General features: G+C 41.9%; 1 protein-coding gene across 4 annotated transcripts in view; it reads left to right on the top strand.

Moving 5' to 3' along the window:
• LOC119009600 (myosin phosphatase Rho interacting protein) overlaps window positions 1-14,999 on the top strand; it is a 45,580-nt gene that overhangs the window by 2,871 nt on the left and 27,710 nt on the right. For all 4 annotated transcript variants that reach the window (XM_037081015.1, XM_037081013.1, XM_037081014.1 and 1 more), the window contains exons 2-6: window positions 3,825-3,902; window positions 4,659-4,724; window positions 14,398-14,549; window positions 14,631-14,715; window positions 14,818-14,989. In XM_037081015.1, coding sequence (XP_036936910.1) covers window positions 3,825-3,902; window positions 4,659-4,724; window positions 14,398-14,549; window positions 14,631-14,715; window positions 14,818-14,989 — 553 coding nt within the window. The remainder of the gene's footprint in view (window positions 1-3,824; window positions 3,903-4,658; window positions 4,725-14,397; window positions 14,550-14,630; window positions 14,716-14,817; window positions 14,990-14,999) is intronic.

The raw sequence follows: 14,999 nt of genomic DNA, 5'->3' as shown, positions 1-14,999 counted from the left end.
CTTCATGCCAGATAGGCTGTAAACTCGTATCTGTGGCCCTGCTCCAGCAGTGTTTCTGTAAGGGCCTTGTGTGTATTGGATCTCTGTTGTGATAATGGCATGAGTTTCACACCCAGCTGTGTTTGTCTTGTCACCCGCACCTGATCAGTGACAACAGCAGCACTCCTGCTGCACTGAACCTGCTCTTCTCAGTTACAGGTCCAACCATGACCAGGTCCACACCAAGGCTGCATCGATGAGGCTCCTTATTATTTTCACAATTAATTAATTTGTCGATAAAATGTCAAACAAATTCCCGAGAGCTCAGCGATGTCTTCATATTGTGTTTTTGTCCCCACCAACGGTCCAAGACCTAAAGAAATGACCTCATCAGAAATGAATCATAACTGACAAAGAAAGCAGCATGAAATTGACTGAAATGGTTAAATCATAACAAGCTATCACACAGTCTTAAAGCCAAGTAAATCTCACAGTGTTTGCATTCTGTCATTCACTTTTTTTTTCTATTTTTTTTTTTCTCAGTCTGTAATGAGACCAGTAGTAGCACCACCTCTTAGGACAAGACACACCAAACCGACATCAAAGAACTAGGGCTGATGAAGGCGCTGGCCAACTATCTCCTGTCTCTCATCCAAAAAGCTGCACTTGAACACACAGCAAAAACTATAGATGACATCCAGCTAGCATACATGTTAGAGGAAATAAAGCAGTTTTTCCATCATCGCTCGCGGCTGCAGCAGGTCAAACCGAGCTTTGCCAATGTGCTTTTCCATCACTAGTTTTATTCCGCCGAGTTGAGCGAAGCTGCTCCGGCAGTGGACCTACTCCGGAGTAGGGTCAACTCCTGTCTGTGTAACAAACCTGAGAGAAAGATGTTTCTAAAAGTCACTGTTCAGCTCTCAGTACTTTTGTAGCTTCTCACTGAACCTCTTTAGTTTCTCTCTTCCTGTTGAGGTACTGCTGGTGAGAACATAACGTTTCCTGTAATGCTGCTTCACAATAAACGCTTTAATGCCTAAGTAATGGGGGGCTTTTGTTTTGAAGAAGTTGTAGAAAATGAAATGTGTTCGTAACTGAATTAGCGGGGCCTCTTTGTTAGCAGTTATTCTAGTGCTCGGCGGTATACTGGTTCACACCAAACACCAGTGTATATTTTCGTTATGATATGAATTTTGAATATGCCACCATACCGGTGTATGTGATTACACAACGTTCGTAAAGCTACGCCGCACGACACTGTTTCAGAGTGGACCCATTTCAGTGTTGCGCTTCTAAACAGGCATGGTGCGACTGCAAGGCGTGGTGAGGGTTAAAAAATAATGCTCTGGTGTTACGTTATGGTGAAGACGGATAGGATAGACATTGCAGTTCATGACTTCATCTGCGGACATCAAGATGACCAACTGGAAAGCCACTGAGATCCGGGAGATGCTAGCTCTCCTCGGTCTCTGTAGCTGTCAGCTTTTTGTTGTAGTGTTAAGCTACTAACGGTTGCTACTGTCAAATTAAAAGCTCCCCGCTAAGAACCCAGTTCTAAACTCCAATGGGGTGCAAATTCAACCTGCTTCCTGTTAGCTGTCTGTTGCTTGAGGCAGCTAACAGAGGGGGTGAGGCGCTCTGCAGCACGCTTCTTTCAATAGCGGGGATTTAACATCGGCGTGTGTTTGACTAAGGAGGCGAGAATATGGGCCACGGGTCTATAATTAAGTAAATCTATCAAGTGTCATCACATTACCGATTTTCCGATGCATATGTTGTATGTCACTGTTCACGCGCAACTTCATGCTTGGATGAAAAAAAAAAAAAATACAGTGATATACACTTATGGTGATACTGCCCAGCACTAAGTAATTCCTCTGTAGTACTGAAGGAATAGAGACAAGTGCACCATTGGTTAAAGATAAATGAGCTGAAGCAAACCGAGCAGAGCCAGGCTGGCAGATGTAATTGGAAAAACAGTCTAAGTGCCCATTCCACCAGGTGACAGTAGTCAGTAGCCCTTTTCACACAGAGATGCCATATTATTGCCGAACTGTGTAGTTATAACACCATCAGATTGACGAACACTCTCTCCGCACCGCCAGCTTATGCATTCACACAAGTTCGGTTCGCCAATGCTGCGCCTCTGATACAACCTGTGGAGGCGCATCAGCACCGTGGCTTTCACACAGAGGAAGATGCAGAGAATTGGCACAGGAACCCCCGGCAGTGTGAATGGGGCTTGTATTTGTCATTCAAAAGGGGAAACAGGAAGACTCGGGACTGCAAATAGACAAAGGATTGTGATGATATATAAGCATTGGTCATTTTTACCCCATTGTTGCGTGTTCTAATCAAGAATATGTCTGATTCAAAGTTGCAAATGGCACTGGCAAAAATCAAGAAAACTTAAACCCAACTAAATTGGTGAAATCATGGATAATATTGCAACAGGCTCAAAGGGCTTTCCCGATATCTCTTTATCTGTTCCCTTTGTGCACCGATTTCCTAACCCAACAGCCCATCAGAAGGATTTCTCCATATATGCAACATACTCAGCCAGCAGAAAATCCTCAGTCTAGGGCAAACTACTGCCAAAAATGAGGGCCACAGACCCTTGCAGATGACTCTGACATTGGCTGAAGGCCCCTAAATTGGACCGTCTTCATTCATTGAGGAGGCTACTGTGTCGTCTTGGCCAATGTGCCAGCACTGAAGGTCCCAATAAACAGCTGATTTTGACTCAGCTTTATTCAAATCAGATACATGCAAGTGCACACTGTCATACAATACAGTGTGTAGTACTGTAGTGTAACTTTGCAGTTGTTAAATAAGTGAAGAGATGAGCTGACTTTTCCAGTTGAGCCACATTAGTTTGGATGTGGCCTGAGAGGACAGGCTCCCTGGGGAAGGGGCACTGTAGGGTGTGGACTGCAGGATCAGTGGACAGGAAGTTTGGTCCATTGTGTGTTTGTGTTGTATTTGATGTGTGCTTGCTCTTGTTCTTTCTGAAATAGCTGCTCCATGTTTTCTCCCCCACTTAAGACTCTGTACCATTTTTAAAGTTGTCTGTCAGGAAATCTCAACATGAGATAAGTCGCCATCTGTCTAATTAACAGATTGATTTGATTTATCTGGGTCACGACATCCTGCATCTCCAAAATAACCTTTTTTTAATGGTGTCAGCTCATCAAACTTGCCTTCATAGGTGCGTCCATGCAAGTTCAAACACAGCATATATAGATTTAAGGCAGGCATGCAGTGACATGGAGCAGTAACAGGGCACTCTTAGACTAGCATACTAATAATTGGATGCTTCCACCTTCCAGCAGAGACATTTCAGGTGAAGTGTGTTGAAGAAGTGGGGGGAGTGAGTGCTGGTATGAGAGCTGCTCTGTAATGGTTTACACTTAAAGCAAAGAGATTGTCAGAGAGCAAAGAGCAGTCATTTTAAAGAGCCTACCTGCTGTCCAGTGGGAGCAGGTTCTATCTTTGAATGTTTCCATGGCTTTTAAACATTTCTACCTTTTGGGGACTTTGGTCATTTGTGGTCAAGGTGAATCGTATGTGGGTTTAGATGTGTTTTGTTTACTGAGTATGTTGCTGGTTTTTCATACTGGTGGAAACAGGAAGGAAAAGCAGTCAGGCATGTCATCAGACAGAGTTGATTACAGCAGAAGGCTGCAAAATGCCTTGTGAGAACAGAGGCAACATCTGGACCCCAAAAGGCTTCTTTCTCATATTTACACCCTCTCTTGCTCCCTCCCTTCCCCCTCAGCTCACACTCTTCCAGCTTTAATGATTACCTAAATTGCGTTTTTTCTCTCCCCCTCTCTCCTTTACAGGCTAAACCTATTTATGGTGGATGGCTGTGCTTGGCCCCTGAGGGAACTGACTTTGACAATCCTATGCAGAGATCCCGGGTAAGAGCTTGCATTATACTGTATGTTTTTTTTTTACGAAATGGTTGTACACTGTTCCCCCCTTAAAGGAAACTTTGCTGATTTTCAACCAGCTTTGTGTGATTACAATATGACCAGTATGCATACATGAACAATGTCAACCTTCCCCTTCCCTCCATGTTGGCAGCACCCAGACCAAAGGGCACCATAATCCAGCTGTTGTTGGAACTACAGATTGTACTTCTGACTTTCTGTACATCTCCACAGACAGACCGTTCAAGAAGAGGCTGCTTACAATCCAAAACTCAAATCAATATGTCAAACAAGGCAGTACTTACTAAAATTAATCTAGATTCTGTTACAGCATTGCCTGTTTTTTCTCGTAAGAGCGAAAACCAAGCACCAACCAATTCACAGTATGTCACCCACCAGCTAGAGTATTAATTGGTCTGGCTTGGTGCAGTGGTTGTTTTTCCCTTTAAACCACAGGGAATACCACAGCCCTTTATCTCTTTTTTCCCCCTTCCATATTGCAGCAACTTCAGATTATCTTCCTCTTTTATTGCGTAGCCAACCAAATCTTTCAACAATGAAATACTTCCTTCATTGATGGAAATGTACTAAAGGAAGAATGCTTGTCACCGCCCATTCTGCAATAATTAAAATGAGGCTAAACGCTAATATTTAATTGTTTTTGGCGTATTGAATAGGAGCAACTGTCTCATAAATCCACCTACTGTGTCAGACTAATCTCATAGCATGTTTTCCCTCTGACAGAAATGGCAGCGGAGATTCTTTGTACTGTACGAACATGGCTGCCTGCGCTTTGCCCTGGATGAATCGGTGAGTAATGCTGATACTAATGTGATCTAGTCCACAGTTCACACTTCCATAGTAGCCACATTGTGAAACTGAACCCAAAGCCTGGAAATGCTGTTAGAACCGTTTCACACGTAGGTCAAGTTGGGTTCAAGAGTAACTTCAGAGTCTTGATTCATTGTGATTTATGAAATTAGATGTTTTGTTCGCTGATATTGTTGAGATTACTGTGAAAAGTGTTTAATGGTGAATTTTTTATTTGAAGAATATGTAGTGACAATATTCCAGAGACATTATGTCAGAGCATCTGAATCTGAACTGAGAGACAAAAATATGTTGTTTTTTTAAAGTAAATGTCTTGAAAGTTGCACTGTTTGTGACACCGAACCTGCATTATTTAGATCCGGGTTTACTAACTTGTATTCTACTTATTCCCTGCCCCTTGCTGGCACAATGCTATGTTCTTCAGCACATTATGGCTACAGACTTTAGATCCGTAGAATAGCCTGGAACTGATTGACTGTGTATTGCTTCAACTCGTATCATATGGTTCATCTATGGTTGATATGGTTGCCATGTGTCCTTTAGTGTATGCATCACACAAATCATTACCTTCCTTTGGTGCATATTATGGACAGCTGGTCAAACTCTTTGTGGTTTGTTTGTGATTCTTATGTCCATCACATCTGTCAAAGTATGTTTCCAGCTTTAACCTTTTTGTTGTGTGTGTGTGTGTGTGTGGTCATTAAATCAAATTGGACAGGTGTGTGTGTCTGAGTTGCAGGATGGAAATACACAGAGTCTCGCTCATCTAGTGTCTCATCTGGTGTGTGTCACATCTGTTTAGGAATATGATGAGGATACTGTAGAGTTAACATGAAGGTACAGTATGAGTCAGCAGTATTGAAAATATGCTACCTCACCACAAATGTTCCCTTTGGCTTTAAAGGTTTAAAGGGAGATAAACTAGGATTTTTTTTTTTCCAAGTATGATGCAGTGGTGCTGCAGAATCGGACTCTGCTCTAGCATTTGATATATGGTAACTGAGACTGGTGTCACCATCAGAGCCACAGATAGATCCCAGAATTGTACAGTGGGTTTGAAAATTGTGGAAGTCACTGTAAGCCTGTGTTTGTGGTGGTAGTGTGTCGCTAGGGGAATGTGACACGGGTGACCAAACCCATACCGGCTGATCAGGCTGGAGATTAGACTGCTTGTGTGTAAACACTGGGGGCCACACACTACCAGCCAGCCTGCCAGGAACACACACACATTTACTTTTACATGTCTTGTGAACAGGGCTCAAATTTGGCACCAATCACCAGTCAAATGCCGGTTAGATAAGCAAGCGGTTGGTAGATATGCTTCACGAGGCAGCAAAAAAAAAAGTGGCTGGTAAACATTCACATGCCATTTAACTTGTGGACTTAGAAATAAGTTTAGGCATAGGGCTGTCACGATTTTAATTCTATATCAAGTTCAATTATTTCAGTCACCAAAATTCCAAGCAGGAGGACATTTCTCTATTTCTTTCCCAGCCTTGCCTGCCTGAGTGTGTCTGAGGAAAAAACACCACGATACGGTTAGCTTACTGGTCTTCCAGACAAGTTTCCTCTGTGCACAAAGGCGCTCAAATGACTGGTACTATAGGTATTTTTGGCATCATGAAAAATGTTGAGTTTATTTTCGTTTTTACCCTAATTTTACTCAAGGATAAAATCAAGCTGTTGTTGTCAAAACCTTTGAAAGAGGCATAAAACCACTGTTCTGCTGATGTTTTTCCCAACCTAAATGTAATAGTGTAAGAATGGCATAGCCTTAAGGTCCTGAAAAAAATGTTTAAATGGAAGATCAGTTAGAGTGAAATGGAGTGAACACCTCACAAGATATTTACATGTCTTGGCTCAGGATCTTTCAAATGAGCCTAAATGAAGGATAACAGGGACTGTTTCACTACCAGGTTTTTACATGTAACACTAGCCCCATTCACCCTGTTGTTGGATGTGGGGATCCTGCGCCAATTCTCCTCCTCTGTGTGAACGTCTTGGAGGCGGCGAGGGGTGAAATTTCGTACTGATCCACCTCTGGAGGTAGTATCAGAGGCACAGTATTGGCGAACCAAACCAGTGTGAGCTGGCTGCACGTATCGAGGGCATGTCGATCAGACGGTCTGATAACTACACAGGTCATTCACTATACTGAATAAAAAGAAATGTCCCACAAAGCAATGTTACATGACCAAACAACAGTAACATAGGAACTGTAACTGTCTTTGCCAACTTATACGAGGAAAAAATACTGCAGATATACGTGGAGAAGCGTCCGTCCTCCCACCTGTCCTACTGACTCATTTCTGCCCTAAAAATAGTGTCTGTCATCGGCAAAAAAACCTTTACTCACCAAGTGTTTGTTGAAAATAAATCACAGTGACGGTCGGATTTCAGTGAACTTTCCCCCAGAAAACAGCCTCCCTCCCCGAGAGTGACAGAGTCAGACAGCGACCAGTTTACTGTTGGCAATTATGTAATTTAGAGTGAAAAACGTTACTTTGTCACTTTCCAGGATGTTTGGTGGGTCAGGATCTCAATCACAACACATTAAAACAACATCCATATGATTATAAACTATCCGCTGGTTTAGATCGACAGGACTCCGAGGAAACACCTCGAAAACGCACAGTCGTCATCATCATGACGTGTACCGCCACGCCTCTTTAGCGCCGGCTTTCTGTGTGAACTACACAGCGGAGATGCTTCGCTCTGTGTGAATGACCAACGACGGAGAATTGGTGAACCACTGCTGCAGCGTTAATGCGGCTTCTCTGTGTGAAAGGGGCTACTAAGACTCTTTGGGCGGGAGTGTTTCTATAAGTGAGAAGGACAGTGGGGAGAAAAGAGATGAGCTGACTATGTAACATCCCTGCCGTGCCGCTGTGAGCCATTTGAAGTCACATATGGTGGATCTCTTTGTGTTGCCAGTGATGACAATGGGAGGAAACTTGGTTGTGCGAGTGCGCGTTTCCACTGTGTAATGTGTTTCCAGTGACACCCAGGCTGGTGTGCAGTTGTGTTTTCCTCTCATTGTAAGAGTGATTCCAAAACTGTCTGCGCCTTTGTCCTTTCAGTCTTTCATGTGGTCCACAAGGCAGGAAAAGTGGGTCAGGGAAATGGCTGCTTTGTGCTCTGGACCCAGAGGATAGGAACTCCAAAACCCTGCAGCTGATAACAACACATTAACAGTCTTGATCTCATCGAGCTCATCATTGTTTACTAAATGGCCCGGGCCACCAGCTGAGGGCAGATATGATTTGTTTAAGGTCAGGGTTGAGCTCTGCATTCACATATGCCATTCCTCTCATGTGGCTTTTATACAGTGGAGAGATTTACAGGAACCACACCTACCCATTCTTTGTCTCATGATTCTTTTGATCACATTATCTTCACACAGTACATTATGAGAATGTATTCACATCTTCAGCTCCATGTTCAATAGCTGCCATGTCAGGACCCTTCAGCAGGGTTCAAGCTTACGGTCACTGAAGCCTCCCCCTTCATGTCCATGTTTTGTGCTGACTAAAAGTAAGACAATCCGTTTGAATTTGACTGTGGTCAATAACTGTCTAACATTATCAAGATGTTATAAGAAAGATGCCAGAAGTGGATTTTGTCCCATCCAGAAAGACTAGTACTTGACAAGATTACAGGATCGTATTTACTAATAGAATTTCTTCACAATTTAGCAATGGTTGGTGTGGCTAGCTGAAGCAGAGAGAGCTCCAACTCCGAGGCGAGGTGGCCAGATTTCAGTTGTGGTTGATATAAAAAAAAGAATCCAGACATTTTAATTTTTGATTCTTTTCCCACTTTGAATGTTCTGTGGCAATTGAGGGAGAGATCTGTGAGTCTCTGAAATGGCTTACAAACATTACATGCCCTCTTCTTCACCCCAAGGCCTGCTGTAAACTCCAGCTTGCACCATGTGTACCCAATGACTTTAAAGAAATTGACATTTTTGCTTATTTGCTTATTCCCTCTTGCCAGGGGAAGATCAGTACCACGCCCATGTCTAAAGCCAACAATCAAGCTAAGCTAGCTTAGTTTACCTTGAAGAGAAAGTTTGTAATTTTTGCTCGCTAAATTGTTGTCTTCTTTCATTTATTAAATGTGAATGGCTTAATCAGTTAAAACATTCCAGCAGCTGTTGGGATGTAAGATGTAAGAACAGAATTAACTTAATGTATTGCATTTAATGCCAAACTTACGGGAAGGCTGAAATGACTTATGATTTATCCTAGCTGTTTGCTCCTCACACAACTCAACTCTTTAAATCACACAATTTGTTAGGGACTTTGGGGATGCTGTGGTTACTAGTCCAATGTTCATGAAAGACGAGATCTATTTTTGTGAAGACAGAGAAGTTGTAATGGATTTTGTTAGCCACAGCCCAAAAGTCATTCAACTTGCAAGTTAAGGCAAGAATAAACACCCTTACACTTAGTTGCAACAGACAGCATGTTCACTGACATTGGTACCAACACAGACGGGTTGAGAGAGGCCAAAATCATTATTTGCCGATGTGAGCAATCTGCGGGCGGAAACTAGAGATACTGCTTTAAAGTAGTGAAGGTGCATCACTTCAGCCTACAGACAGGCATAGAAAAATTCATGGACTGCTGAGCAACATCCCTCATCCTCATCCACCCTTGGGTGTGTTACAGAATTAATGACATGGTAAATGATTTAAAATGTACTTTTAAATTAGTTAGTCTGCTGATTGTTAAGTTATGAATATGGTGAGTTCATATATTCAGTCAGAATGGTTGTTCAGAAACTCACAGTTCTAGTTACAGAGCACTGAGAACATCTACTGTATAGAAGGTATTTTAAGTCGTAATAGAAATTAAAGAAAAATAAAAGCAATTAAAGAAACATGTTAGAAATAATTAGGACATAAATAAACTTTAAAAAATTCAACTGAAAAAGAACATTTAGAAATGCAAAAATGATAATCTGAAGACGGAGGCTAAAGTGAGTAAATGAAAAATGGCAAATTTGAAATGCAACTGCTGAAAGTGAGGGCATTTGTAAAGATAAAATTGTAAATGGAAATAAAACAATCAAACCATCAAGTGTTTAATTCAGAATGGGGAACAGTTAAATGGAAATGTGTTCTCAATGAAATGAAGGAGACATAATCGGAAGATTCTTCTGTTATTTTAATGGGATGATTCTCCTTTTGATTGTTCTGTGTGTGTAATCAGTCCAGGATCAAAAGAAACGTTTGTAGTATTATGTGGTAACTGGGAGCTGACAACAAGCTTCAGATGACCAAGCAGAGAAGTGACTGAATCGAACGTTTTTCCCCTTTTCATAATCCTCTTTAAGAACAAGGTCCGGGGAGCGATGACATCGTCTGCTATTTTCTCCCAGCAGACAGCAGGGTGCTATCTGAAGCAGTGGTCTCTTAGAGCTCAACTATTTTCACCACGAGCAGAGGGAAAGATGCTCTCCCATCTAAAGCAGCATTCCTCCTCCAATGCCCTTATTTGGTGAACTGCAGTGAGCTTGCAGCCTGGGAGCACAGAAAGCAGGAGAAAGGAGCTGTAGCCCCTAAAAAACCACAGAGGAAACGTCAGATATGCCCCAGACCCAGACATTCCACACACGGCCTGCCACAGCAAGCACCCAGCTCTGCTGATGCATCAGACAGTTCAACAGTTTAGGGAACAGTTAAGGTACATGTAAGACTAATCAAAGTGGGATGAAGACTGTGAATGGATGGATGGTTACACCCACTGTCATTGAAATAAGGATTTTCCACGAGAATGGAAATATTCCGAGGCCACCCTGAAAGCTTTACAGTTAAAAGGTCAATGACCATAAGAACATACTGAAGGAGGGGTCAGAGGGGAACCACTTAGCACCAGAGCTGTTTCTGTCCTACGACATATTTTAGAAAATTGAAAGCAGTTCTGTAACCCACTGTATTCTGTGTTTTGGATCCACTGTGATTCTCAAAGTATTTCCATCACTGCAGGCATAGCATTGAAGCTAGACTGGCCATTCCTGCCTGTGAGGAGTTTTGATGGAGTATGCTGTGTCGAGGCAAATGTACCTTATAAAACAGCAGTCTCCTCTCCAGAGCCCGCTGTGGCGGACTTGCCTTTGGCCCAGCCTGTAAAAGCCTCCTGGAGGATTTATTATTATTTATGGAGTGGGTGTTCTCCACTTAATTCTAAAGCTGGCTCTGTTGTTTTTTCATGCTGTTTTTAAAGGTTTTTTTTTGGAACGTTTACCATCGGGCATGGACTCCAATAAAAAGTAAAGATTTTAGCATGGGGTAGTTACCTCAGAGACAGTTTTCTTTTTTAGTGTAAATTGTGTTACTTGTCAGTCCCCTGTGTGTTGTATTGTTTCTGTGTAGTTCAGTGTCTTGGTTTGTTTTATAGCCTCTTGTGTCACGTCAGCCACAGGGACAGACATCTCAAGGAAAGCCTGTGAGAAAGTTGTTGGTTTTAATAATATCCCATCACAAAGCTAAAAATAGTTAGGCCCATGGAAGGCAGGGACAATGGGAGGATATGGAATTGGCCCAGTTCTGCAGAAATCAAATCCACAACAATTAATTTGCTTTTGAATGGTAGCCTTGGCAGAAACTTGCACTTTGTTTTGGTGCCAGTTGCAGAGGGCAGTTTCCAAGCAACAAGTCACTCTCAGGACTGGGATCAGCTGGACTTAAGAAATCCAGGCTCCACCTAACAGCAACACATAACACAGAAAAGTCACCTTCTGGCTCTGTGAGCGTCATCTCAAACACTGAATAAGTGGATAGACGGGGCAAAGTGTCCAATGCTAAGGTCCCCCAGCTGCAGCCAATAAAGAGATAAAGTTCTTTGGTCGATAGAACTTTATACAGCTGTAGCCTTGAGGGATGGACGAACTTGAAATCTTGTTTCAGTTATTGATTTTTCGGCTCATTAATTTCTAGATAAAGATATTAACTCTGTTTTTGAGGGGCAGCTTTTAATCAGTTAATCCATTATTTGTTAGTTGTATGGTTTGAGTCAACTGCTACTGCTAATTGCAGCCTTTTATATCTTTCTGGGTTCTTTATTCCTGTTGTGGACAACACAGGAAATGTGAGGACATCCATCTACAGACAAATTGACAATGAAAATAATGGTTAGTTGCAGCTTTTTTGTCTTATTAAATATCAGAGGAGTGAAAAATGCGTGCTATTGTTTCCTAAAGCATGACGTCATGAATTAAATGTTGGTTTTGTCTGAGGTCTAAAACCGGAGGATATAGAGTTCATCACCTAAAATGAAGAACCCTGTTATAGTGCAGGAACTTTTCAAAGGGTCCAGGAATCATGTCAGGAATTCAGTAGCCTATGCTGTTATTGCCACCGGGGAGTGCAGTTGCAATAAGGAGGTGTACTTGGTATGCAAAAGTGTCTGGGTGGGTGGTGCATGTGAAGGGGCATCCACATGAAGGCCCGGACCGAAGTATTGTAACAAGACCTATAGATAGATACAGTAGATCACTACTGAAATCCTCTAATTTGAAAGGCTAGAACTAGCAAACCTGTGGCATATTTGCATGGAAGTGACTCAACTCACTCACTCGACTGTTCATTACAGCTTTAAATCGGCTCAATTTTTACAACATTCTACAGATGTAATGGATATTTCTCAATCGTGATGCATCGAGAATCAATTTGCATTGAAATTGTTGACTGCTGAATTGAAATCGAATCATGAGGCCAGTGAAGAGTCACACCTTTCTACAGATGTGGTGGAAATGCAAGAGGCTCAAATTACATCCTGCTTTGGTTCCTGTGGTTCCATTGTTATTGGTCAAAAAGGGCTTATTAGGGCAATAGATTTATATTGTGTGTGTGTGTGTGTGTGTATGTATATATATGTGTATATATATGTATATATATATGTGTGTATATATATGTATATGTATATATATATATATATATATATATATATATATATATATATATATATATATATATATATATATATATATATATATATATATATATATATATATATATATATATATATATATATATATATATATATGACAGTCTTTGAAGTACTGTATGTTACCATTATCATCTTAGATGACTGTGCTGTTGGCGTGGCCACCGGTTTCACCACACAGTTCCACACTGCTACTTCTTCTCAAACATGGCGGTTTCTTTCTAGCGGAGGAAATTCTTCCACAGCGTCTGAGTTCTAAAGTGCGATGCGGTGTAATTGCCATATTTGGCAGCCCCCGGGGGTTTATGGGCAGATCTTAATAAAGCTGGATCTGTGTTCAGTGGCCTTAAAAGGAGCTGGAAAAAGACCCAGCACCTGTTTTACATCTGTAGCACGCATAGCCCAGCAAAGCCTGATAACAAAGCTGCAGGATTCAGAACAGATGCAGAGAAGGAAGTTTAGGGGATTTCTTCCCTCTGATGTTAACGAGACAATAAGTTATCAAGTTTAGATAACATACAGAATATACAGGAAGCTGACATCTGTGTATTGTCTGTGGCTTTTTGAATATATTTCTGTTTTTTGGATGTTTCTCAATGTTCTGTGTCGTAGCTGGTGTACAAAGCAGTCACAGCTCTGCGTTCTTCACTGATCACAGACACAAAGCAGCTTTAGTCTGGCATCCCATTGCTGTCATCTCCCCCTTTCACTCAGTGTGTGCTGTAACTGAAAGGACTTGCCTCGTAACCATGGCGATCTCGTGATAACATTGGAGTGTCCATACAGTAGAAAATCTACCTTTTAAGAAGAGACGCAGATGAGGAATGAGAGCCTGGAAGAGAGCTGGTGTGAAACCTGTTGAGCAGAGTCCTTCAGAACCTCTCTGTCTCAGCAGTCCCTCCAGGATTTTGCGTGTGACAAAAACAGCAAGTTTCCCCTTGCTCCTGCAACATCATTGCAAAAATCGCCTAAAAACATTGCACCTTAAATTACATTTGAAAAGCTGCTACAAAATCAGGCATTTCATGTCCTACCATTCACAAAGAATCCTAGAGGGACTGAGGGCCTTTTAAACTATTTGAAATGTGACACAGATAAAACAGTGTTTAGTCATGAAGTCACCCATCCAATATGGAAACAAACCGGTGACTCAGGCATTCCATTGACATTTACATGTTTTCCACATTTGTACTCTTTAATTTCCTACCCCTATATTATGGACTTTCTGCATGTTTGTAGTGTTGCAATACTTTTGTTTAATATACTTGCTGAATACTGAGTTTCAATTAAAGTTGGAGCAGACAACTGGATGTCGTTCAACCATTCATTTCATTATCGATTAATATGGCAATCATTTTCCTGATTAATTGTTTAGTTGTTTGATGGAAAATATGTTTCCAAGCAGAAGATAACATCCCTAAATGTATGTTTTGTCCAGAGCCCAACGTTTTTCAGTTTACTGCCACAGAGGAGCAAATAGAATAGAAAATATTCACATTTAGGAAGCTGGTAACAGAAATGTTTGGACATTTTTCTTTGTAGAAAAACAAGGACAAAAACAATTAATTGATTATCAGTACAGTTGAGGATTTTTGTCACCATTTTAAGGCAATTAATTGATGTCTTGACTTAATGGCTGTTGCTCTAGTTGAATCATACAGGCCAATACAGGCTAATGCCTCCTGTTGTGTCTCCTTTAGCCAAGCACGCTTCCTCAGGGCACGGTGAACATGAACCTGTGTACGGACGTCATAGACGCAGAGCCCAAGACTGGCCAAAAGAACTCCCTGTGCATCATCACTCCGGACCAGGAGTACTTCATCAGAGGAGAGAATAAAGAGATCATCAATGGGTAAGTTGTCTTAATGCTGAGGGGGTTTGTAAGATTGGATGTGAACACACCATTATCAGAAACACTCTCATCTGTGTCAAGGTGGAGTGAACAACTGGTGATATACCCCAGAACCAACAAACAGAACCAGAAGAAGAAACGTAAGGTGGAGCCCACAACCTCCCAGGTAATGCTTCTGATCCTAAAATCTACTGTCACAGCTTGATTTCATGTTGCACTTTTCTTGTTTCATTGTTTGTTTTTGACCGTTTGACATGTTCATGTGCAGGAGCCAGGACCCGCCAAAGTAGCAGTGACGGGCTCTGGTATCCCTGAGGCTGATAAGGTTCCCGACTCGAGCTCCATCATCTGGCAGGAGGAGCTGAACCAGAGAGAGGCCGAGGGTGCTGCTGTGTGGGCCGCTGCTGATCTGCCTCCAGGATCACCGCTGCTGCTTCCAGGTACCGAGGA

The sequence above is a fragment of the Acanthopagrus latus genome, chromosome 20, assembly GCF_904848185.1.
Source record: "Acanthopagrus latus isolate v.2019 chromosome 20, fAcaLat1.1, whole genome shotgun sequence".
Lineage (NCBI taxonomy): Eukaryota > Metazoa > Chordata > Actinopteri > Spariformes > Sparidae > Acanthopagrus > Acanthopagrus latus.
Note: the sequence above shows the minus strand (reverse complement) of the source record. Positions and strands in the feature narration are given on the sequence as shown.